Raw genomic sequence first — 26791 nt, 5'->3', positions numbered from 1 at the left:
TCCAGTTATTATTTTCCTTTGAGGTCTGCACTTCTCAGGCGATCGAAAATTATAAGCTTTCCAAAGTGGTAGACTAGATTACAGTGAGTAGACTGAAGCTGAATCAATTGCTGTGCATTTTCCTTTAACAGCCCCCCCCCCCCCCCAAAGAGAAGGTTTTAATTCTTGGCATAAATATTAACAATCGCCTAACCTTTTTTACCCATATTTCCTCACTAGTTAAGAAATCCTTCTTTTCTTTGAGGCAAAAGGGGGGAAGGGATCTGGGGAATGGGAAGAGAGGAGATGTTAAGAGGGAAATGGAGAAAGGATCTCACTCAGGCAGGAGGTGAAGAAGGAGGGAAGGATATAAGGAATTGGGGAGAGGGGAAAGAGGGGATCCTGGATTGGAGAAAGAGATTTGAGAGAGGGAAGAGCGATCCCATTAAACCCATAGCTTCTCCAGTTTCACATCCTATTTCTCATCTCTTCATTCACACTCAACAAAATCCATCTGATAACTCACTGACATTCCATATCCCCCTCGCTCTCATTGTGCATCACCTTAGATCCCCTCACTCATTCTTGCCCCTCCACCTCCCTCACCCATTTTCATGACTCGCCACATGTCGCCCACTCATTTTCCTTCCCTCTCTTTATTCTTCTTCCCCTCAAGCTGCTGCCTCCTCTCAATATATATATATACAGTGATACCTCGGTTTTCGTTGATAATCCGTCCGAAAACAATCAGTGAAAACCGAGGCAATTATTTCCATATGAATCAATGTAAATCCAATTAATTTGTTCTAGACACTCCAAAATACATACCAAAAACACATTTTATAGAGAATAAATATAGTCCCATGATGGAGCTAAAGGGAAACACTTAACAGGGAAAATGAGATTTGAGCACATGTGATTTTATCTTGCATGCGTTGCGTTAGACGCGCGGGGTGATGCTCACACAACGAGAAACAATGCCACAATGAGCAGGAGAACGCGTGGGTCGCCCTTTGTTTTTGCAAAATTAGCAACGAAAACCGAGGCAACCAACGAAATCCGAGACAAATTTTTCACTGAAAAAATCAACGAAAACTGAAACCGACGATAACCAAAGTCAACGAAAACCGAGGTTTCACTGTACATATATTTTACCAGCAATTGTATCACTGCACAGCTATTGCACAATTGCCCTGAGTAGCCCTGTTTTGTTTTGTTTTTTTGTTTAGCTCATAGAACTGCTCTCTGTTTTCACTCTGTCCAGCACTAGGTTTTTGTTTCCCAAAGGGCCTTATTAGTTCTGGCACCTGATCCTTCTTGCTGCACCACCAGCCTTCTTCATGGTGGCTACAGTTTACCTCTGTGACATGCTCCCTTGCTGCTTCTCTTTCCATCTCACTTCTGCCAGCTTTCTTCCCATAGCAGCAGTGATTGCAGTGACACTTCCAGTTGGAGGGTTCAGATCCCTGTGAATCACTGCAACTGTTGCTTCTTCCTGCTGATTCTGGTGGGCAGACCAGAAATGGCTTACAGACCTTATATTTGACACCCTTGCTGAAAGAGCTCCCCAGCTGGCTGGTAGCCCTCTCACAAGCCCTTATATCACTGAGCTCCTGGTTCAACTGTGTAGCCTAATAAATGGTCTGCAGAACATAAGCTGTGCCACACAGGGTCAGACCAAATGTCCATCAAGTCTGGCATCCTGTCTCTGGAATGGACAGTGCAGACCACAGGTAGCCAGCAGGATCCCAAGGAGTATTTTGTACACAGAGATAAGCAGTGGCTTTGCCAAACCTACATGGCTAATAATGATTTATGGACTTTTCTTCCAGGAACTTGTCCAAACCCCTTTTAAGCCCAACTATGCTGTCTTGACCAATGGAAACAAATTCCACAACCTAATTGAGCATTTGACTGAAAAAAAGTTTATCTTATTTATTTTACGTGTGCTACCTGTTTTTTTCATGGAGTGTCAACTTTTTGTTATTTACCCATTCCATGCCACTTTATCATTTTATAAACTATCATATTCCCTCTCATTTGTCTTTTCTGTAAGCCAAAAAGCCCTAACTTCTTTAACCTTTCTTTAAAAAAAGGAGGTCTTCTATCCCCTTTATTGTTTTGGTTTCCCTTCTGTGGTCCTAGTTTTGCTATATATATTTTTTTAGATAAATACCTTTTTTTTTTTGTTTGTTTTGTTTAGATGACTTATCCAGGCTGTTGTCATTCTGCTAGACCTGTTCCTTTTTACCATTTCATACCCTTTCCCGCTTTGTTCTTAAAGGTGAGCCCATCATTCTCCTAGTGTGTTCTCTTTCTTACCTGTTCCTACACCATGAAGCATAGCATTCTCTTTTGAAAGAGGAGGGATGCCTCTCTCCATATGACTGCGTGTCATGCTCTTACTGACCAATAGGTGATACTGTGAGAGCAGTATGTGGGTTCCCCCTTCACTTTTGACTGTGGGGAGTCTGAGGGCTGCTTCTTCCAGCTAAAGCCTGCACTGTCATTCGGTCATTGCAACAAGTTTTAAAAGACAAGTGTTGAATTAAATCTGTGCTGTTTATAAATGCCATCTTTTCCTAGACTACTGGCAGTGACTTGATTATTTTATGCACATGGAAATGAGATGGATGCCCTGCTGAGAGAGAGGATCTGTGGGCAAGGAGAGGGATCCAGATCAATGGAAATATGGAGGCATAGTAAGAGTGGAACCTGAGGGAGGAGTGAGCAAAGTACTGCACCAGAGGGAGGGGCAGAGGAAGGCTGTAAGAGCCAGTGAGAGAAAAAAACCTAATATGCAGGAGAGAGAGAGAGAGACTCATCATGTCAATATTTGGGCGTTTTAAAAGAAACAGCACATGAGAGAGTATGGGGGGAGGGGCTTTGTGTATTTGCATGTGTGTACATTGAAGGTGAGAGGATATGTTATCTCTTTTTATTAATTTAATCGGTAAATGTATTACATTGTCATGTCAGTGAAGTTATCTGAATCTGTAGGAGTGTGTGTGTTTGAGTCTGCTGAGAGAGAGAGATGGTACTAGGTGAATTACTAGTTGCAGTATCTGAGTCTAAGAGTCAGAGATAAGAGGAGACAGTGTGAATGTGAGGAAGCCTGTGGGGGAGGGGGGTGTACGTGTGTGTAAATGAGAGAATGCACACAGACATCTTGCTGCACGTTAAATATAGTGTCCTTGCTCAGAGAAAGGAACACGCTGAACCAGGGAGAGAGAACCTAATGTTCTGTGCTCTGATGCAGGCGAGAGGAGGAGGAGGAGAGCTAAGGAAGGGGGGGGGGGGGTGGACAGACGCTGGACGTCCTCCAGGCTCTCCTCCATTCATTGCAGCAGGAGTGCTCTCTCCTTGCTCTTTCTCTACCTATTTCTCATAAATTTGAGGAGGGGAATTAAAATCCAAGATCTTCTTTACAGTCTTATTGTAGACCCTGAATTATAAGGAAGGCTGAGCCAAAGAGCAGAGCTCCTGTGTGAAGGTGGAAGAATGACAGAGCAAGTGAGATAGCAGAATAAGCGCCATGCCCAGACAATCACTATGGGGGAGATGCAGTAAGCCTCACAGTAGAGCTGCAGATCTACCGCAAAATACCGCACAAAACGACAGTGGCATGCAATACCCAATGAACATGCAAATTGTTGCCATGTTAAAATTGCTCAGGCACTGTCAGGAAGGATGACATTAAAAACAAAACATACTGGCATCTTCCTCCCTCCTGAACACACAATCCTGTGTAGACTGAGCCCCCCTCCCTCCCCAACCCGACCCTCATCCCACAGTTCCCTGGTAACATGGTAACAACAAGATAAACTCATTTTACATGGTATTTAATACTTTATATGAATACCTGAGTTTGATTTGTCCCTGCGTTTTTCAGGGCACAGACCGTAAAAGTCTGCCCAGCACTGTTCCTGTACTAAATGTTCTGAAGCCAACGTCGAAGCCACTTAAAATTTACACTCCAGCCCATCCATATCTATTCAGTCACGATCAGGACACAGACCGTAGAAGTCTGCCCTGCACCGGTTTTACTCTAATACCGGCATCGCCACCCAATCTCTGCTAAGATTCCGTACATCCATTCCTTCTAAACAAGATTCCATAGATCCATTCCTTCTAAACAGGATTCCTTTGTGTTTATCCCATGCACGTTTGAATTCCATTACTGTTTTCATCTCCACCACCTCCCGCGGGAGGGTGTTCCACGTATCTACCACCTTTTCCGTGAAAAAATACTTCCTGACATTACTCCTCAGTCTGCCCTGGTAGTCTAGTGCTCCCCAACCCACCCACACTTCCACACTTACAACATTTCCCTGGTAGTCTACTGGCTCACTGGGCATCGCTCTTGCTTCTTCAGTAAGTTATGGTGGGGTGGGCTGGGTGAGGGTTCGAGGATAGGAGGGATTTAATTTTTGAGATGAGGTGAGGTAGGTAGGCAGGCCACTAGACTACCAGGACTATCCCTTGAATTGCAAATGGGGGGGGGGGGGGGGGAGGTCAGTTCTATTCTGGTTGTTGGGGAAGGAGTGGAGCTGATATAGTTTTCTGGGGCAGTTTGGTCTGGATGGGGGGGGTGGGGGGGGAGAAAGAGGGTGCTGGTAGACACCCACTCCTCTCAACCAAGCCTTCTGTGCTGCTCTGGACCATGGCATACATTGTTATGGAATAGTCATATGGGCAAAGCCTTTTTTAAAATTATTATTATTTTGTATATGGTGGATAACATGCACAGCATTTGCATTCATTTAAATGCAATTGTGGTAAGGGTTTCTGAGTGAGTTAATACCCACACTGAAACTCCTTCTGCATTGCTATCCCATGGTAAAGCTTAGTTAAACCCACGGTAACCACACGGGAAATTTTCTGCATCAGATCCTGTGATACTTATTCTCATGTATTTTTATGTCAGAGTAATAACACTGATATGATAAAGGAACTGTTCAACAATAAAAGATTGCCTAGTCTTAATTTTTTGGAACAGAAACATGATTTCTGAAGTCATAAAATACTAAGCATCTCAACCTATCTGTAACTATAAGGCTGAATGGGAGCTGGCACGGGATGGGGGTTGGATGCAGAAAAGAGATTTATCTGTATTGCTGTGACCATCCCCTGAACCATCCAGTGTTACAGGCAAAAGGTTATCTCTGTTTGGCTGGAACATATTTAATTCCAAATCACCCCACTCTCCCTGCACCCTATATTTTCCTGCTTCCAAATCCACCTTCCCAGTGTCCTACAGCTTTCTCCTTCTATTGCACAACACACACCCAAATCACCCCACAGTCCATGCTGGCTACAGCTTGTTTCCTGTCTTAATAGTTTAATAGTTTACAGAATTTGATATTCCACTCTTCAAATGGCCAGAGAGTGGTTTACAATCAAAATAATTAGAAAAGAATGTCATTAATTAAAGGAAAACAACAACATAGCATTTCCCCAAGAATAATCATAACATCACCATCCCCCAGATCTTCCATTATAGTACCCTGGCTAACCAAAAGCCTATTGGAAAAGATACATTTTCAATTTTGACTTAAATTGGCCAGGGCAGTGTCAGTCCATATCTCATAAGGCAAATGATTCCATAAGTAAGGTGAGTGCTAAAAATAGGCACTGTCTTGTGTTACTGAAAGATGCATTCCCTGTGTATTAGGGAGGGCCAACAGAGCTAGGGCCATGAACCATAGAGTCCACCTTGGATGATAGAATTGTATCAGTGGAACCAAATATTCGGGTGTCCCTCCATATGCTACCTTATGGGTCATCAAGATTGTATACATAAGACTATATTCTTTTATCGGGAGCCAATGGTAACGAACATATAGAGGCATGCTACTTGCTGATTTCACTTCACTGGGCCCCACCATCTTCAGCAAATGACATATGACCACCTAAACTTCCGGAAAACACTAAAAACTAACCTGTTTAAAAAAGCATACCCTACCGATCCAACTTAAATGCCTGATCTCTGCAACACAATAAAACTAAAGTACGGAATGGACATAACACAACTCTTCCACTATACGATTTCCTAATGTGGTTCTGCCACATGAACTTTATCTTACCACAACATCACTTTGTAGTTGTTCACATGTTCACACCAGAATCAGCAAACGCCTCTCCGGTACTATGTAAGCCACATTGAGCCTGCAAATAGGTGGGAAAATGTGGGATACAAATGTAACAAATAAATAAATATCAATGCACACCTGCTGGGAGATGCTCACATATTAAGTTGAGTTATGGGTATTGGTTTAAGAACTTGTCCTAAAGTCAAGGACTGCCTATATAGTACTGGGGTGTTGTGGCCCTGGGTACTTCCAGTTTGGGATGTTGTTAATTAATTATTGTGTTGGGATAGTGAGGGTCCCAGTCATGGGGCTGCTAAAGCCAATGGAAATTACCCCTCCTTGGACACAGTCAAAGAGTTTGCTCAATATTAGGGGTTCTCAAGCACTCAAAGCCCCGGCTCCTATGGTCCCAGTAGTCCAAGCTTAGACTGTGGATGTATGTGGTGAATATAGTGTTGGGTCTCCTGGTACAGGCAGTGAATTTCTGCACAAAGATATGAATTAGAAGGGGACTTCCAGGCTGTTTTCCACACATTCCTGAGCTCTGGAGGTTGGCAGAAGGCCAGCCTTTGACATTCCCTCTCCCTGCTGGTATTTGCCTTTTACTTCCATTGAGCGATGATGAGACAGAATGTATTGGCTTGTTTAAAGTGCCTTGGCTAAAGAGCTGGAAATCATTCACTTTCTGCAGTGCTATTCTAATTGACCACTGTGGTTGAGAGGTCTTAGGGACATTCTGACTTGTCTGTCTGCCTCAGATAGCTATCAAAATCAAATTAAATGCAGCCAGATTGCAGTGCTCCCAGCCCCTGGATGGAGCACTAAAATGCCCTGTGTACAGGGTGTGATTTACAAAAACAGGATCTAGAAACTTGTAAGGGCTGTCTTTAGTGAGGGTGGTCTTCCTGCTTCATTTTGTGAAGGAAATAAGTACATTGCACTCTTCCATGGATGCTGTTTGAAGCAGCCACAAGAGGATCTGTGCAGTCCAATGTATTTGCACCATTTCCTACAGCACATCCTGCTGGGAGAGACTGGAACTGCAGAAGCTGTCAGCTCTTCCACAACCAGCACGTCTGTATCATTCCCTACAGCACCTCCTGATGAGAGACTAGAACTGCAGGAACTGTGAGCTTGCCCATACAGCAGTCCTGCACTATTCCTTACAGTGACTCTTAGGAGGGTTTGAAATTTGGGGCCCTGAAGTTTTTCCCACAGCCAATACTCTTATACTGTTCCTTATTCATACAGTAGGGTTGCCAACTAGATCCATATTCGCCTGACAATCTTGAGCTTACCCCAGTGCGTGCAGGGACTTGTAGCCTTGTTTTTCTTAGGGAATCCAATGGGGAAATCAGAACCACAAGTCCCTTCATGCAGTTGGGTAAGCCCAGGACTGGATCAACCCTGTCAGAAGAATCTGGATCTAGTTGGCAACCCTATCATACAATATAACCCTTACCTAGACTAAATAATTCTGGTCTCTTTGAGCTCTCAGGATAATGGTGATACAGTTTGGAGTAACCAGTGTGTTTGCTCCATATCATTTGACTCTTCAGAGCTAGGAGTGAGATTATGGGGGGCACACAGAGGGGCCACCTGCAGCACTGTATAATGTGCAGGCTGTGTATTCCCTCAGTATCTTCCTGTCCTTAACTTGATCATAACTAGGCCTTCCATTGCAGCTCCTGTGTTTGCCAGGGGCCTTGTTTGCCAGGACCAGGCTGGACGCCAAGTTCCTTGTGGACAGTCTGTAAACTTGCTGTAGTACTCCGAGCCAGGCTCCTGCACAGGGAGTGTGACAACTTCCCTTCAGGAAAAAGAGACTGAAAATTCCGATTTAACCTCTCCACAAACTGCAGTGGGAGGAGGATGGGAAGCAAAGGATGGGTGGGCAGGGACAACACTGGAAATGTGTGGGCTAGTTCTGGAACTTGTTTCCTACAGAAGGACCCAAACCACAGAGGTTAGATGAGGTGAAACCCATGAGAGCAGCAGCCTTGCACAACTTGCAGGAACAGCCAAGAACCACCTTTTTTTATTACTTTCTCTAACTTTTTAAAACTGTTATTATTAATTTTGTTCAAGACAACTCTGGGTATGGAGCATCCTGTTTCTATTCTAATTTTATTTCTTCTCCAACTTCATCCTTTTGGTTCTCAGTCCACTTTCTCCCTTATCAGCTTTATCTTCATTTTATTTATTCATTTTTGAGCAGGTCTCCTGAGCAATCTGTATCGTCTTTGGAAAAGGACACTGTCTTCCCATTTAAAATGCTGAAGCCATTCTCCCCAAAACAATATATCCCAACTGTGCAGTGGTCAGAAAAGGGCAAGGGACATTTGCTCCTGGGAAACAGTGTGCCTGAGGGGGCAGGAGCATGGAAGGGAGAATGGTGTGATGTCCAGTGCCTCTGTACCATTTCCTATAGTGCCTCATGATCAGAGAGACATGGGCTGCAGGAGCTAAGGCACACAAAAACTTCTGTGGCACAGCTAGGATTTTTACAGCACCTCCTGCTGGAAGAGGCTAGAACTATGATTAGTAGGATTGGGTGGCTGGTGTTTTCATGTAATTTGTTATTGTCCCAGTGCCCTGCTTATTCTTGGCTCCTATGTGTGCTTCTTGCCAGGTCTTTGTCCTAGTGACTACTTGTTGATGCTCTAGCCTTTCTTTTCCTCTTTCCTTCATTCTAGGTAGCTGCGGTGAAAAGACACACAGGAGTTGCTTGCTGGCTCTTCCTTCAGCTGACAGTACGGCGTGCTCCCTCCCCCATCCTTGCTATTCCATAGCCAATGAACTCCATGAACCCCATCAAACCATCCCTACCACCCACGCCACATGGGTAAGTATGATGGTGCATGTTTGACATTTCAGTATTATAGGCAAATGTGTTTGACTTACAGCAATCATTGTCCTATGCACAGTTCCTATTACCTCTGTCTCACTAGCTGGTCCCCATGGCTCTCTCCTCTACCTAGTACGCTCTCTTTTCTATGTGTAATTCACTTCTCTGACCAGTGCATACGCTGTTTCTCTTTGTGGCTCAGTCCTTTGGCCAATGCAGATACACTCTTTGTATGTCTTGCTCCTCTGGCCTGCGCACACACTCGCGCTGTGTGGCTCACTCTGACCAATGCACATGATCTCTCTCTCTCGCTCTATGCTGTGGTCAGTGCACACACTTTCTCTCTGTGGCTCGTACCTCTGGCTAGCACACATGTGTTCTCTGTGTGGCTCCCTCCTCTAGCACACATATTCTCTCTGTGTGGCCTGCTCCTCTGTTCTGCACACATGTGCTATCTGTGTGGGTTGCTTCTCTAAAAAGCATGCTTGCTCTCTCTTATATGGCTCTCCCTTCTGGTTAGTGCACACGCTTTCTCTGTGTGGCTTGGTCCTCTGACCATCACACAATCTCTCTGTGTGGCTCGCTCTTCTGGCCAGCGCACACTCTTTCTGCATGACTCGCTCTTCTGGCCAGCGGGCATACACTCTCTGTGTGGCTTGATCCTCTAGTCAGTGGGCATGCACTCTCTGTGTGGCCTGATCCTCTGGTCAGTGGGCATGCACTCTCTGTGTGGCTTCCTCCTCTAGTGAGCGGGCAAGAACTCTCTGTGTGGCTTCCTCCTCTAGTGAGCGGGTATGCACTCTCTGTGTGGCTCGCTTCTCTGGATTATTTATGCTTTGCCCATATCCCCTTTGCTCACGGCCACTCTTAAGTGACCAGGCTGTGGGAGAAGAGAAAACTGAGCCCCATCTTCCAGTGAAGCAGACTGCAGAGTGATGCCCATCTTTACTACTGGCATGCTGCTCTGACGAGGGAATGGGCCTCTCTGGTTCCCAGAACAGCTGGCATCTCTAGAGTGTCTAGATTGTGGAGGAAACAAACAATTGTTTACCAGCCTGACAAAATGGGCTGCAGAAACCCAGGGGGAACTATCTGAAGACAGTCTACAGGGAAATATAATAACTTATTTTTGTTTGTTAACATGTTCAAAGAAATGACAGCTTCGCTGATCTTGGAGCTGACAGCTGCAGTGTCTAAGTGCCATGTTAGCTCTTGTGTCATATAAATAGGCACCAGGTAGGGCTGCCAGTGAGATTCAGGTTCTAAGAATGGGCTGCTTTTTATATATATATATTTTTTTTTGTTACATTTGTACCCCGCGCTTTCCCACTCATGGCAGGCTCAATGCGGTAGGCAATGGAGGGTTAAGTGACTTGCCCAGAGTCACAAGGAGCTGCCTGTGCCGGGAATCGAACTCAGTTCCTCAGTTCCCCAAGACCAAAGTCCACCACCCTAACCACTAGGCCACTCCCCAGCATAGTTTGTGGAAATCCAGTGTCCATATCCCCTTCTAAAAGTAGTTTTATTACAATTTATAATATAAGATACCCGACACAACGTACAACATTTCATGATACATTCATAAAACAATTCGTAACATCAGCATAAAAGTTGAAAAGGCAATTCACCCCATTCTGTCTGGCCGAGCCCCTCCGTCTTTTAATGGGAGTGGAGGCTGTTGTCCACTTGGGAATATTGCTGTGAACAGTCGGGTCTTACTAGATTTCCTAAAGGTCTAGTAATCTCTGCACTAGTGAATATCATGGGGCAGAGCATTCCATACTCCTGGGCAACCATTAATTAGTTGCACTGTGCTGTCTTTTTTGTCAAAATTACAGTGATGGTTCATTTGCATATGAGACGGTTCCTTGGCAACAGAACACCAATCAGCCTGCTGGATCTCTCTCTGTGGTAACCACTGTGTGGGGCGTGAGCAATACCTCCCAGAGTCAGGTGAGCCAGACCTTCTGCCATCCAATCAGATAGCAAGGCAAGTGGTGGGGTAAGATCAGTCAGGTAATTAGGAGTGCAGCACATATGTGACTGTCTCTGGGAAAAAGATCCAAAATGCTGAGAATAGCCAATTTTTTATGAGTCCATAAGCAGTCTGCAAAAGTTACATGATTTAACTTCTGTAACTTTTTTTTTTTCACATAAAAGGATGAGTTTTGGATTCTTGTATTACAAATTGTTTGCTGTAACAGAATTAATTAATACTTCATTTTTTGTTTCTGGTTACTTTAGTCACCTTTTCCCAGAGATGGTCAAATATAAAGATGGCAGTTACACTGTGTACAGTTTACCTCATCCTCCTAAGCTCTGATTGTGTTTTCCTGCATGTATAATGCTTACATTGATGCTGCTGGGGGTGGGGGTGGGCGGGAAGGAGGCTGCAAGACGTATCCACCATGGAGGGCCGCCCAGGTTTGGTTTGATTTGGTTATGTTGTCACCTGGCAGTATTTTGTACCTCACTGTGTAAAGCAAAAAACAGCACAAATGAACCTTCTAAAGCTGAAATAATCGAGTTCTTTATTAAAAAGATCCGACACGGGACGTGTTTCAACCCATGTCTGGTCTTTTTAATAAAGAACTCTTGATCATTCCAGTCTTGAAGACCTATTTGTGCTATTGTTTGCTTTGCTTGGTTTGTGTACTTGTGAACCCTCTCTTTTACTTTTGTACCTCATTGTGTGGCATGGATAAACAGTAGGCACCATGTGGTGAAGTTGGCAGGCTGGCGCTCATCATTTATGAACATAGTTTCTGTTGTGTGGGTGTGTAAGAATAGCTGTGGGTCACCAGGTAGGGTTACCTAATGTATCCTGAGCCAGGCCTGGTTTTGAGCCATTGCTTCTCTGAACTTGTAATTCTAGTTTATTTCCAAGAGACAGGACTTCAAGACTCTGCATGTCATGAGAATTAAAACCATGACTGGCTCAGCCTGCCCCAATGACCTGGAGCCATCTGGTCACTTCATTTCTGTTTTGTTAGTGATTCTGGAGAAGAAGGAATGGCTTTAATAAGAAGGGACTTTTAATACAAAAAAATGGGAGGGGGGAACTGTCTTTTAACATGTAAGATAACTTGTATGCAAACAACAATAGTAAATCCTCAGTTCTGCCTGCTGGTCTGTTAAAATTAAATGTTTAACATTTATTTGTAGTGCTCCAGAAAGTTTTTTTTTTAAACAAGAAGGATAAAATCAGCCACACAAATGGGTGACACCATCCCTTGGTGCAGACATGGATTCCTCTCTTGGAGCTCAGGAAAAAACAAGAGTTCCAGTGCAGTCATTCCCTCATGAGCCCCTCGGTTTTTTTTTTGTGAGCTACAGCACAGACATGATTCAGCTCTCTCATTTTGTTATCTTTTCTGGTGTGACCCTAGTGTTTTAGTTTCTGAACCCTCCAGTTTCCTCCCCCACCATTCCATCCCAAAGACAAAAGAAGAAAGAAAACAAAATTGTGTTAGAAGGGGAATTCAACTTGGCCGGCTGCCTCTTCCTCATGGTGAATGTTGTGTCAGACTTCTAGAAGGATCAGTGTGGCTGGAAGATGCCTGTTACTGACCCCACTGAGGTTTTCTACAAATGCCACGAAATGTCACCCAGGGCTCACTGCTTCCTGGCTTTCAAAATGTGAGGGCTGCTGCTTCTGGAACATCATGATCCATGCCTCCCTCAGTGAGGACTGTTGTAGCTGTTCCATCTCCAGAACCAAGGAGGTGCGAAGGCGGTAGAACGAGAGGACATGAAATGAGATTGAAGGGGGGCAGACTCAAGAAAAATATCAGGAAGTATTTTTTCACGGAGAGAGTAGTGGATGCTTGGAATGCCCTCCCGCGGGAGGTGGTGGAAATGAAAACGGTAACGGAATTCAAACACGCGTGGGATAAACCTAAAGGAATCCTGTTCAGAAGGAAAGGATCCTAAGGAGCTTAGCCGAGATTGGGTGGCAGAGCCAGCCGGTGGTGGGAGGCGAGGATAGTGCTGGGCAGACTTATACGGTCTGTGCCAGAGCCAGTGGTGGGAGGCGGGGCTGGTGGTTGGGAGGCGGGGATAGTGCTGGGCAGACTTATATGGTCTGTGCCCTGAAGAGGGCAGGTACAAATCAAAGTAGGGTATACACAAAAAGTAGCACATATGAGTTTGTCTTGTTGGGCAGACTGGATGGACCATGCAGGTCTTTTTCTGCCGTCATTTACTATGTTACTATGTAAGTCTTCTGTTAAAGAGACGGAAAGGGAACATGTCAGAAAATGGTTGTAGACAAGCTCAGCAGTTGCCTAGTGACTCACAAATGGACCCTGGTTCAAAGGGTAGCAGACAGAATTTTGAAGACGTGGAAGGTGTGCGGATGTTATAATGCCGTTGTATCGCTCCATGGTGCGACCGCACCTGGAGTATTGTGTTCAGTACTGGTCTCCGTATCTCAAAAAAGATATAGTAGAATTGGAAAAGGTACAGCGAAGGGCGACGAAAATGATAGTGGGGATGGGACGACTTTCCTATGAAGAGAGGCTGAGAGGCTAGGGCTTTTCAGCTTGGAGAAGAGACGGCTGAGGGGAGATATGATAGAAGTGTATAAAATAATGAGTGGAATGGATCGGGTGGATGTGAAGCGACTGTTCACGCTATCCAAAAATACTAGGACTAGAGGGCATGAGTTGAAGCTACAGTGTGGTAAATTTAAAACGAATCGGAGAAAATTTTTCTTCACCCAACGTGTAATTAGACTCTGGAATTCATTTCCGGAGAACGTGGTACGGGCGGTTAGCTTGACGGAGTTTAAAAAGGGGTTAGATAGATTCCTAAAGGACAAGTCCATAGACCGCTATTAAATGGACTGGAAAAATTCCTCATTTTTAGGTATAACTTGTCTGGAATGTTTTTACGTTTGGGGAGCGTGCCAGGTGCCCTTGACCTGGATTGGCCACTGTCGGTGACAGGATGCTGGGCTAGATGGACCTTTGGTCTTTCCCAGTATGGCACTACTTATGTACTTATGTACTTATGTAAGGCTCCTGCCATAGAAATCTTCATGACAGATAAAAATACAAAGCTTTCACTCTTCTGTTTTAGGAAACCTAGCTTGAGATGTGGGAGAGCCTTCTGTATGCATATCTCCCATTTTGCTAATTCCTAAAACACTCCAAAAGGTGATACAGGACAAGGCTTGCATAATCCTTATAATTCCAGTCTGACTTCGACATGTCTGATATGCATGCTTATTATCAGCTATCTACTAGGATGCTGATTTTTGTATCATGGAATCGCCTTTGCTAATAACATTGGATGAGTGAGGACTGTTCACCCGAGAGTGCATTCCTTGTCACAGCATGGAGACTGAGTACATGCTAGTATTACTCCTCAGACTTTCTCAAGTTGTCAGCAAGTTCTTCATAGAATCCAGAAGACAGTACACTAGAAATTCTACAGCTTTGAATGGAAGAAGTTCTCCATTCAGCACCTCATGCAAAAGGTAGAACCCATGGAACCTGCTTCAGTATGTACTCCACCTCTTAAAGTGGGATCTCAGCCTGTCTTTGGTGAAAACTCATCTCAGTGCCACAGCAGCGTACCATGAGGATGCTAACAAAAATACAGTGTCACTTCATTCTTTGGCATCTAGATTCATGATTTGGAAACCACTTTGATGTTTTTTTTTGTGGGGAAAGGCAGCATATCAAAGAATCACTTTCTTTCCACTTATTAAGCACACAGGAAGCTGCCAGTGCCATGGGACCGTAGTAGGACTTTGGTGTCATCCTAGATTTCTGAACAGGTAATGTTATACTACACAACTCCCATTGAGAAAGCCACCAGGAAGGCTCTACTCCTTAATAACAGTTACCTCAGTCAAAGCAGTGAACAAGCTGCAAGCTGTGGTGTATTCCCCGTCCTTGAAAATCCACCCCTACAGGGCAGTCCTTTGAATGCTCCTTAAGTTCTAGTCAAAAGTAGTGTCAGACTTCCACATCAATCAGTCTGTAGCACTCTGCGCTCTTCACTTTGTTTCTGAAGCTGCATGCTTAAAGTTGGAAGGAGGATTACAAATGAGCACTAGGCTGCTATCAGAAGAGAATGTAGTTGCATCAGTGGTTCACTTAGCTTCATATCATGTGACCTAAACAAACTGGAAACCACTGGAGCTAAGGAGAGCTCATTGAACAGATTAGCAGCATGCCTCTTCCTCTTTTACATGACCCAGCAGGGTTTAGTGAAAGAACTGTAGGTCAGAGCTACGACAGCTTCAAGGTCATATTCCCACTTTATGCCATTGAAGAAATCTGCTTCATAGCAGCCTGTTCTTCATTCATACATTCTAAGCATATTACTGCCTAGAAAATGTATCTGCAGGAGACAGACAGGACTGTGAGGATTGTTCGGTTTTTGATTAATTGCCTCGTACATGTTCTCTTGGGTTGCAAAAAAAGAGAAGGAGAATATACCACAAACTTTGACAATGGAATTCCCCAATTGTGTGACTGATCTCATTCTGCTTTTCAGTGGAGAAAGTGATTGGTTTACCTGTAATGGCGCTTCTCTGCAGGCTAAATCAGACACACCTATCTGTCCACCTTCCCAGCAACTTGACTCTTATGGTCAGCATTAAGCTGAGGGAACACCTGAAGGTACTCCAGTGCAGGAATTCTACTCATGCTCTTTTGGGTTTTCTGAAATCTGAGAAAGATATCCATGTTTTGATTCTATTGGATGACATTGATGGTCATTTTATCCTGCTGTCTACAGAGAAACCTGTTTTCTTTGTTTTTTTTTTTATTAAGACTGTGTCTCTCACACTTTCCTCCTCTTCCTCCCTCCCACCGGTATACAGGTTTTGGGAACCCCATGGGCCCAGGGGGCAACTCCAACAGCAGCCCCATGATGCCCAACATGGGCAGCAGTGGTCCTGGCATGAGCTCCCCTCAATTTCTGGGACAACAGGCATTTTCTGAAGGCGGAGCTGGGAAAGGCTACATTCAGCAGGGTGTGTACAGCAGGAACAGCTACCCCGGAGGTCCTGGTTTCACAGCCGGGTAAGGATGGAGCATTCAGAAAACCACCTACCCTTTTCTTTCTTCCCCATTGCTAAGAGGTTTCTCTACCATGATATACAAGAGAGGCCCTCCCCCCCCAGGGGTGACCCAAGGCAATCTGCCACCTGAGGCGAGGGCTGAGATGGCGGCTCCTCCCCCCCCCCCCCGGTCGTGGTCTGACATCTCCCCCCTTCCTTCTTCAACCCCATTCCCCATGTCTACCTTTGTTTTTCAAAAGGCCGCTGGCACTGGCCTCTTCTCTCTACTGCTTTCCACCTCTGAGGAAACAGGAAGTTATGTCAGAGGCGGGCCACACTAGAGAGAAGAGGCCGGTGCCGGCAGAAAGGCAGCCAATGGGAATCGCTGCAACCACCATCTTTTAATAAACAAAGGTAGGCTCGGGAAGTGGATGGAAGAAGGAAGGGGGAAGATGCCAGACCGTGGCTGGTGTGGGAAGATATGCTGCTCCCAGAAGACCTTGCCTCAGGTGGCCTAATGGTAGGGCCACCACTGCCTTCCCCCACGTCCTTCTGTCACTTCACACATTCTGCCAGCAAGAGATCTGATGAGCAGTGTGATAATTCAGGGTGCTCAAATCTTCAGGTTCTGGAAGGCTGTGCAAGTTGCTGGAATAAGGCCCTAGTTTTCTAATGAAAAGAATAGTTATTTACAAAGGATTGTGCTCTTTTTCTGCTTAGCTGGAGTCACCAGGAAAGTTGTATTGAACATGTAGTAAGGACTGGTATTTAACAAAACTGTGCCAGCCCCCTAAACAAAATATAAAACTTGGAAAAAAATAAACCCTATAAAATTTCGTATTGAATTGTAGTTTTTAATTAAAACCTTCCAGCCCCCACCCACAGCACGATTAGATGGGCAGTTCAGGTCCTTGAGAGCCACAGTCTGACCTGGCACTCTGGATGGGCCATTTGGCCTTTATCTGCCGTCAGGTTTCTGTGTTTCTAAATCACAAAACATTGTAGGACATTGTAGGAGTGTTTCTTGGGTCACCATTGCCAACCAACCTTTCTGTGCTGCCCCACACCTGGTGAAATGTTTCATGGGTTATGTACGCCTCAAAAGCTATTTCCTTCTGTGAATTACGAAGGAATACTTAATGGCCTCATTACCATTAATTTTAATGCAATGTGTGGCCATGTGTACTGCATAAGATTACTGCCATGATCAACCCCTCTCTGCATTGTGTGGCCAGTAGCATGCACATTTCCTCCCCCCTCCCCGGTAAACACATGGTTAGGCTTGTGGTAGCTTTCTGCATCAACCCCTCAATCACATCGTGGTTTGATAGTACCCTTCCCAGGAAAAGGGAAGCAGGGTGCAGTTAACCTGGGTCACTGCTAGGAATTTGACTGATTATTTACTTATTTATTCACAAAGCTTGATATACCACAAGAGGACCAGTGATGACATCTATGCTGTTTACAACCAAAATAAAAAGGGGAAAAGTAGGGGTAGAACGGAGGGCATTCAGAACTGGGTGAAAGGAAAGAGTATTAAGGTGAAGAAGGACCAAGGACTTCAGCAAAGGGGTGGGTTTTGAGCAATGTCTGCAGAGAGGGTTGTGCCCTGAAGTAAGATAGAAGGGAATTCCATAGATTACACCAGTGGTTCCCAAACCTGGTCCTGGAGGCACCCTAGCCAGTCAGATGTTCAGGATATCCACAATTGATATTCATGAGAGAGCTTTACATGTAGTGGAAGCAGTGCATGCAAATCTCTGTCATGAATATTCATTGTGGATGTCCTGAAAACTATTGGCTGGGGGGCCTCCAGGATCTGGTTTGGGAACCACTGGATTACACTATAGCGAGGCTCATTTAAATAAGGGCCCAAGGATAGAAGTGTAGTCCTAGTAAATGCGATCAAGTTTATATTAAGGAAATATTTCTAATACATTCTTTTAGTACTGCTCCTATTTTCCTTGTACAAGCATTTCTTCAACTTAAACACCCTGTAAATTGGCAACGTATCTAGACAGTACTTAAGAAGCTGGAGCTGCAGTCTGGGACTCACCCCCTTACCATTGCAGCATTTGATATTTTAATAAATAAATCCAAAGATGGTACTGTGACATGTGTCTTCTCCTTTTATCCATCCTCCAGTTATGCTGGAAGCCCCAATGGCCCAGGGGGAATGGCAATTCCTTCCCATACAGGAAGACCCCCTTCAGATTTTACCCAGGCTGCAGCAGCTGCAGCAGTGGCTGCAGCCGCTGCCACAGCCACAGCAACTGCCACAGCAACAGTGGCAGCCCTACAGGAGAAGCAGAGCCAGGATCTGGGCCCGTATGGAGCGGTAAGCCACTGAAGCTCGTATCTTTGTTCACTTTCTGTGCATCTCTCTCTCTCTTTCTCTTGCTGTTCTTACTTGCGCTGGAAAATCACGTAGGGGTTGGTATTCAAAGCGGAGCTATCCGGGGATATTTAGTGGCACGTAACCGGATAGTGCTGTTGAATATGCCCTCTAACCGCCTATGCCAAATCTGGCTATGTTGGGGGGGGGGGGGGGGGGGGGGGGAGTTGGGGCAGAGTCAGCACTTATGCAGTTAAATGCCTATGGGGTCCTTTTACTAAGCTGCGGCATAAAATGGCCTGCTGTAGTGTGGGTGCTTGTTTCTGGCGCACACTGAGCCAGTGTTTACTGCATTTGGGATAAAGGGCTTTTTTTCAATGGGCCAGGAAAAGGACCTGTGGTAAAATTGAAACCAGAGCTTGCCTATTTATGGCCTGAGCCCTTAATGCCACCCACTGATCTAGCAGTAAGGGGCTCAAGCACTACACACGTGGTGACTGGTCGGCACACACCAACTGCTGATTAATGCCTGAAATGCCATGCACGACAGGAAATAAAAAAAATAATTTATCCCAGTGGTAGAGGCCTGCACCAAATCCAAAATTTGGGGGGGGGGGGGCGCTAGCTTGGCGGTAGTCTCATTTTGATGTGTGCTGCACACACATAGAGCCTTCCGCACCTTTGTAAAATGGCCCCTATATTTAGTACATAACCGGAGAAATCAGACCGCATAAAACACAGTCCTATCTTTGTCCAGTTCCATATATCCGGTTAAGGACTGAATATTGGCTGTCCGCACATACTTGGATAGTCAGTGCTGGTTCCTGGACATAGCCTGACATCAAATATGTGGGTATAAAGCCACCGCTGACTAAACAAATCGCTCAGTTCCACCTGCTATTTACCCCATAGTGTGGGGTGGAGGTGGGATTGGAACTCAGGTCTCCACAGTTAAAGGACTAAATTTTCACCATCGATCTTTACTGACAGCATGCTTTTTAGCTAAAGTCTAAGGCATGAAGTTGGATGGTGGGATATTATTCCAGAGTCCGTTATTGGTCTGAGTCCCAACTTAATGGACTTTGGTCCTTACTACCTGTTAACTTTTGGGGCCAATATTCAGACTGCGAGAGATAGACCAACTAACTCCCGTGGTTGGCGCTAAGTCCGGATATTCAGTGCTAGGCCGTTTTCGGTGACCGGCTTTGAATATCCGGTTTATTTTTGGCTGGTTAAAAGATTACTGATTAAATCAATATCTTTAAACCGCCCAAAGATAAACCAGGTTTTCATTAGGCTGCAAAACCCTGTTTAAAAATGGGCGGATAGCTGGTTAAATGTGCTGATATAACCGGCTATTTGCTAGCCGCTAACCGGGGATATTTAGTGGGGGATACCCGGTTACCCCCTGCTGAATATTGGCGGATTACCGGTTAAGTGCTATTTAACCAGTCAGCATCCGTTCTAAACAATTAAATAGCGCTAAATATTGGGGGGGAGGGGGGGGGTATCACTAGGAGAGTTTAATCTGGTCATGTCTGAGAAAGCAGAATGAATTGTGAATGGGATTTATAAAGACTGGACTGGATCAGCATCTCATGGTGACAAGGACACCACTCAGCACAGAAAAAGAGCATTTAGCAACTTCTCCCAACAGGCCTAGCGGAGCCTCCTGAGATGTAAAGTTTCAATAGGTTGGGACTGGGCTTCCCTGTTGCACACTGTGGTGTGTTGTGTTTTCTCAAGGCTGGTGTTGTGCTTTGAATATGTAAAGTAGGAGACTGGTAGAGTAGTTAACACATGTATTAAAAATCAACGTTACGTTCATCAGTATATAAAAGAATGGAACAAAATGGTGTGCTTCTGATGGGAAGAAATTTCAGGATTTGTATACCAGCAAATGGGGGCATTTCTTGCACTCAATGGCTGTGTTATCCCTTAAAGGTTTTTTCCCACTCAATGCTTCTACCTTATTTTTAAAGAAAGTCATAACCTCTGTGTGCTGTGTAATATTAACAGAGGAAAGCAAAGCATGTACTAATACTTACTCTCTAGCACACAGGTGGACAAACTTTATGGTCTGAATGCTGCATTTGGAATTGCAGCTGTGTTAATTCATGACTCCTACTACAGCCCTCATGCCCACTGCTTAGCATCAATAAACAAAATAAAAACTATAAACTGCCCATGAAACCCCTCTATGGTCCATTATCACCTACCTGTGGACCTCTGTTGATGCAGCTCCCACCATGGTCTCCAATGCCTGATCAGTCTCAATCAGCAGATATATTTGGTTCATTAAAAGCAGACTTTTGGCTCAGAGTGATGATGTGTTAGAGGCCATGGAGGGATCTGCATCAGCTGCGGGCTGCAGGTAGGTGATGACTAACTGTGGAAAGGGCTTTACAGGCCATTTACACTTTTTAATTGATGCTAGGTGGTGGGCCAAACCCTTTGTGCCAGTGGGCTAGTTCTGGCTTGTGAACTATACTTTGCCTGCCCCTGCTCTAGCATGTAATTATAAACACTTTAAAGTGGGAGTGGCCCTGTTAGCCAACATCACAAATTACGCAAGCTGTTTAATCCATAGGGGCTATAATGACACAATTGACATTCCATTCCATTTATTCATTTATATACTGCTTGATACAAAGTAATAAGCAGTGCACAGACAAAGATAGCAAATCATCAAACAGTGCTTGGACCATTCAGATCTCAGTCTGTGCAATTTCATTTCTGACATGTGTCCAGATTTTGGTGTAGTGACTTTGACCTATTCAATTACTAATTTTAATTTGAGCTTTTTTAATGTTTTTTTATTTTCTCTCGCTGTAGATGGGAGCAAGGCAGTCCTTTAACAGCCAGTTCATGCCCCATTCAGGTCCCCGGGGGCCAGCAGTGCCTGGCAGTGGGATGAATCCTGCAGGCATTAGTGGGGTGATGGGCCCTTCGGGGATGTCTCCCATGAGTATGAATCCCTCCAGGGGCCCTGGAATGAATCCTTTGTACGCGGGAGTGAGAATGCCTCAGCATGGTTACCCAGGGCCTCCTCAGGCTCAGCAGATGCCACGGCAGGGAATCAAGAGAACATACTCCAGTGATGTGAGTACTTGGAAGCCGGGGCACAGTGGAGTTTAGAACTCAGGTACAAGCAAAGAACTCACTATTTATACAGGAGAAGTTAGCAGTTGGTATATCTGATGCATTATACAGGATATACTGACCTGCCGATGTCCTTAATGGCTTGCTCTCCTACTTTATGGCCTACACATTCCTACAATACCTTGATGACTAGCAAGCAGCCTGGTAGATTTAAAACAAATAGGAGAAAGTTTTTCTTTACTCAGCGTGTAGTTAGACTCTGGAACTCGTTGCCGGAGATTGTAGTGACAGCAGCTGGCCTTACAGAATTTAAAGGGGGTTTGGGCAGATTCCTGAGGGAAAAGTCCATTGAACATTTTTTTTTTTTTTTTTGGGGGGGGGGGGGGTTGCTGGGTTCTTGAAGCCTGGATTGGCCGCTGTCGGAGACAGGATGCCGGGCTTTTGACCCTTGGTCTTTTCCTAATATGGCGGTGCTTATGTACTTATGTACCATATGCCCGAGCAGATGGTTGTCATTGCACTATAGCCAGGAGTCTCTAGTCTTTTGGATCAGGTCTATAAAATCAGTCTACTACTTGGTTTCAGTTTTTCAGGGTCAGTCAGTGCAGTCCTGCCTTTATCCCATGTATGCATGGAGATGTAAGCTGTTCCTGGGGTAAAACCAGGACTGGGTCAGCCTGAAAAAAGCACTCTGTCTGTAATGGTAGAGCTATTTTCCCCAAAATAAATCATTTCTTCTAATATGTCCACGTTACTACATACCTATGAGTGGGTGCTGAGATGAAGTTGCCCTGGGAAAACCAAGTGTGAGAATCAAGACAACTGGGTTGTCTGTTGTGACTGTGTTTGGGATCTGTTCTGGGCAATGATTAAGATTTTACAGAAGACCTTGAAAGGGTTTCCAGCAGTTGTATCAGAGAAGCTAGGTGAGAAACCACTAAGAATTGTTCTTGGGTCAATTTTTTTTAACGTACTGGTCAATATTCAAAATGATTTAACTGGCTAGGAACGGCCGCTGACGAGTTAAAACGCTTGTTCGGGGCTATCCACTAATTTTCAGCAGCACCTAACCAGTTATCGTCACTAAAAATTAGCGGTTAGTACCTAAGTGAAAACCAGCTATTTTGGGGGCGTTCTGGGGGCAGAATCAGCACTTGTCCGGTTAAGTGTCGATATTCAGTTCTTAACTGGCCAAGGTAACCGTATAAATGAGACCGAATAAAACACAGTCCTATCTTTATGCGACAACCCATGGCTGGTTAAATTCTGAATAGTGTAGTCGACGTAACCTGTTATGTGTTAGCCAGTGCTACATAAACCGCAAGTTCAGTGCGAAGCCTGGACATGGCCCGGCATTGGATTTCTGGGAATAAAAACAGTGACGGTCAACAAAATGGTCACTGCCACCAGCTGAATATTTACCCCTAGTTGAACTCTGGCTTTCACTGGGGCTTTTCAGAGGTTATTTTAACTACAGTAGGTAAAGTTTGGGGGTGGAAATCTGTTTTTTTTTCTTCTTTTGCTGTTTGATTCTGTCCAGTAGTGGCATCAATAGGCAGAACTGGCTCAACCACTAGCTGGATTAAGCAACTGCCTAGGGCAGCATGATTGGGGTGGGGTGGGGAAGAGGACTCACTTTGTCTATGGACAACTCACGGCAATCAGTGTGGGGCCTGGAGCATCCATGCATGCTCGCGGTCCACCATGTCCCACTTCATCCAAATTTCCTGTTTTAAAGAGGGTAGGACCCAGCAGGCATTGGGTATGCATGGATGCTCAACGTCCCATGCCAGCTGCCATGAGCTTCTGTAGACCTGATGATTGTTGCACCAGTACCACCCTGAAGGGGGTGAGGAAGAGAAGGGAAGATGCTGAACACCTCAAGGGAAGGGAGAAGTGGGAGATGCTGAACCCTTGGGGGGGGGGAGGGAAGATGTTGGATGTGGTGGGAGGACAGCCTTGAGCAGCTTGGGTGGGGGGGGGGGGGGGTGTTGCAAACAACTAAAGGTTTGCCTTTGGATATCAGATACTCTTGGGCTGCTAATGTCAGTGTGGACAGCCTGCTGCTAGCAAAGGAAGCTCAAACAGCCCCAGAGTAATAGCTGGTTAGTGGATTTAGTACAACAACAGACCTTGTATATGTTTACAGTCTGCCCCTGGAGAATCTCTCCAGAGTTCAAAGTCACTCCTGGATTTACCTTCCTTTCCCTAAGGGCTTACAGTACTTCTTTTCTGAAATATTTGGAGCTGCCAAGTGCATTGGGGCAAAAGCCATGGCCAGTTCAATCCATCCATGATGACCTGGAGTTATCTGTGACCTCTTCCCATGGGGGAGGCTGTAATTCTTTTGTCTTGTCAGTTTTCAATTGTATGGCCAGTGGTGAGAGTGCTTGGTTGGCTCGTGAAGGTATAGTCCAAAGAACACTGTAAAAAGATGCCATATCAGAAAAGCCCCCAATGATATCATAGCCCAGCTACCATAAGAAAGGAGAAAGTGTGGGTTCTTTAGTGTCTAGGGCTAAGACTGTATGTAGCAGTATATACTCTGGATAAAAGGTAGCCTCTGCTCCAAAGAGCTTACAGCCAATGCAGGCACGATGTGCAATAGGACCTCCTGTCTGAGTAAATTCATACCTTTCTGCCTGTTTATTCTTGTATTTCTGTGGTGTCTCTCAGTGTCCAGTTCCTGATGCTGTTCCTCCCTCTTCTCCTTTAGGGCTATCCGGCACAGCAGTATCTGCAAGGGGGTCAGTACCCCTCGCAGGCAGCGCAGTATGCCCCCTCTGCACCCCAGCAACAGGCATCCTCACCATCCTATCCTGGGCACCGGATGCTGATGCAGCAGAACATGGCACAGTACCTTTCAGGTTCTGCGACTCCATATTACAAGGTAGGGGGCAATTGAGGTTCTGAGGTTATCCTGAAAAAGAGTGCAGCTGAGTGTTCTGAAACTGGAACCTGTTGGCACCAGAGCAGTGCTGCTTGCAAGTGTTGTCCTGTACCTCACTGCTGCATCCATTCTGATGTTCAGTAGGGAGTCGCTCCAGACTCCACAGCTTGTACTTGTTTAAAATTTACCTTGTCCTTAAGTCCACGTTTTCCAAACTGTGTGCTCTAGCACCCCAGTGCTCCGCGGTAAACTCACAGGGGTGCCACGGGGCAGATGGGAGGTTCGCAGGCAAGCGCCAGGACATCACTTAATGTCAACATATTTAAACAAAGTTGTATGGAGTTCCAGGAAATCTACTTGACTGGGGCAAGCTACCGATCACAGCTCAGCTGTGGTTGGTCATGGAGTCTGTCTGGCTCCTAAAAGGGCGATCCTGATTGGAAAGTAAGAAGTGACGCTCTTTGTTTCCAAATCAGGATCAACCTTTTAGGCACCAGACAGGCTCCGGTGATCAATCACGACTGAGCTGTGATTGGTAGCTTGCCCCAGCCATGTGTGGAAGGAAAACAGCGGTCCTCTGTCGGTGAGAAAGATTTTGTACGCAGCTGGCAGAGAGAAAGAGAAAAGGTAAGCAAAATTAATCCTGACCCTGTAGGAATGGCAAGTTTTTAAAAAATCATGAAACCAAGGGGAGGCTTCTGGGTTAGCGACAGGCACCATGTGGGAATCACTGTCGCTGCCAGGGACCCGTTCAAACAGAGAGAAAATTGTGGGTGGGGTGGTGGAGGGAAGGAGGGATGCTGCAGGAGGAATGAGGGGCATAAGTGTTGGAGATGAGTTGGAGGGGAAGGAAGGGGTGAAATCTTGTATATGGGGGTCGAGGGGAGGGTGAGATGCTGCAAGTTTGGGAACCACTACCTTAAGTTGTTACACCTCAACAAGTTTAAAAAAAAAAAAAAAGCAAGTTGGGAAAATGCACACTAGTCCCATGTAAAAAAAAAAACAAACAAAAACTATTTGGTGCATTTTGTGGTATTTTTTTTCAAATTAAACAAGTATAGCTGCTGTTAATCATTTTTATAGTTTATTTATTTGTATATTGTGCTTTGTGACCTGTAATTCTAATGGGAGTTTTCTTCTTTTAATATGTTTGTAAATTAATTTATCTATGTAAACCGCTCTGTTATGATCTCAGGAAGAGTGATATATCAAAATCAATAAACCATAAATGCTTCCAGACAGACACAGTGCAGGACAGATGCTCGTAAGAGAAGCCTTCCAGCTCCAGAGAGCTTACAGTCTAGTTAAGATACATAGACAAGATAAATAAGAGGCTTAAATTGAAATAAAACAAGGTTCACTGGCATTTAGTTGGGGGCTTGAAAAATAGAGCAGAGTTTCTGAGAATCCATAGAACAATGAGATGTTGCGGTTAGACTCTTTATAAGCACATAAGTACATAAGTATTGCCACACTGGGACAGACCAAAGGTCCATCAAGCCCAGTATCCTGTTTCCAACAGTGGCCAATCCAGGTCACAAATACCTGGCAAGATCCCAGAAAAGCTCGATACATTTTATGATTCTTATCCCAGAAATAAGCAGTGGATTTTCCCAAGTCAATTTAATAATGGTCTGTGGACTTTTCCTTTAGGAAGCCGTCTAAACCCTTTTAAAACCTCGCTAAGCTAACAGCCTTTACCACATTCTCTGGCAACGAATTCCAGAGTTTAATTACATGTTGAGTGAAGAAACATTTTCTCAGATTCCTATTAAATTTACTACTTTGTAGCTTCATCTCATGCCCCCTAGTCCTAGTATTTTTGGAAAGAGTAAACAAAAGATTCAGGTCTACCCGTTCCACTTCTCATTATTTTATAGACCTCTATCATATCTCCCCTCTGCCGTCTCTTCTCCAAGCTGAAGAGCCGTAGACGCTTCAGCCTTTCTTCATAGGGAAGTCGTCCCATCCCCTTTATCATTTTCGTCGCCCTTCTCTGTGCCTTTTCTAATTCCACTATATCTCAAAGATTTAACCAAGCAGAAACAGTTCCTGTGTGGTTAAATTGATTGACTGTTCGGGGCTATCTGGTCATTTTCAGCAGCACTTAACCGGTTAATTCCACTGAAATATCTGGTTAGCACATAAATTCACTAGTACTACTACTAATCATTTCTATAGCACTACTAGACATATGCAGTGCTGTACACATTATATGCAGGCACTTTCTCTGTCCCTAGAGGGCTCACAATCAAAGTTTTTGTACCTGGAACAATGGAGGGTTAAGTGACTTGCCCAAGATCACAAGGAGCTGCAGTGGGAATTGAACCCAGGTTGCCAGGCTTAAAGCCCACTGCACTAACCATTATTTAGCGCTTAACCAGCCGAGGTAACTGCATAAATAGAACTGCATAAAAGTCAGTCCTATCTTTATGTGGTTCATCATAGCTGGTTTAGTGCTGAATATCTGGGAATAATGCAAATCACGGATCGCCGCTGGCTGAATATCGGGACCTTTATTTGCACA

General features: G+C 44.9%; 1 protein-coding gene across 4 annotated transcripts in view; it reads left to right on the top strand.

Moving 5' to 3' along the window:
• ZMIZ2 (zinc finger MIZ-type containing 2) overlaps positions 1-26791 on the top strand; it is a 214877-nt gene that overhangs the window by 125884 nt on the left and 62202 nt on the right. For 3 of the 4 annotated variants that reach the window (XM_030201742.1, XM_030201743.1, XM_030201741.1), the window contains 6 exons: positions 8768-8916; positions 10758-10872; positions 15758-15959; positions 18083-18275; positions 21108-21374; positions 24091-24264. In XM_030201742.1, coding sequence (XP_030057602.1) covers positions 15772-15959; positions 18083-18275; positions 21108-21374; positions 24091-24264 — 822 coding nt within the window. In that variant the 5' untranslated portion in view covers positions 8768-8916; positions 10758-10872; positions 15758-15771. Of the gene's footprint in view, positions 1-8767; positions 8917-10757; positions 10877-15757; positions 15960-18082; positions 18276-21107; positions 21375-24090; positions 24265-26791 lie in introns of all 4 variants that reach the window. The other variant, XM_030201744.1, reaches the window with a different exon arrangement.

Source organism: Microcaecilia unicolor, chromosome 4 (assembly GCF_901765095.1).
Source record: "Microcaecilia unicolor chromosome 4, aMicUni1.1, whole genome shotgun sequence".
Taxonomy (NCBI): Eukaryota; Metazoa; Chordata; class Amphibia; order Gymnophiona; family Siphonopidae; genus Microcaecilia; species Microcaecilia unicolor.
Note: the sequence above shows the minus strand (reverse complement) of the source record. Positions and strands in the feature narration are given on the sequence as shown.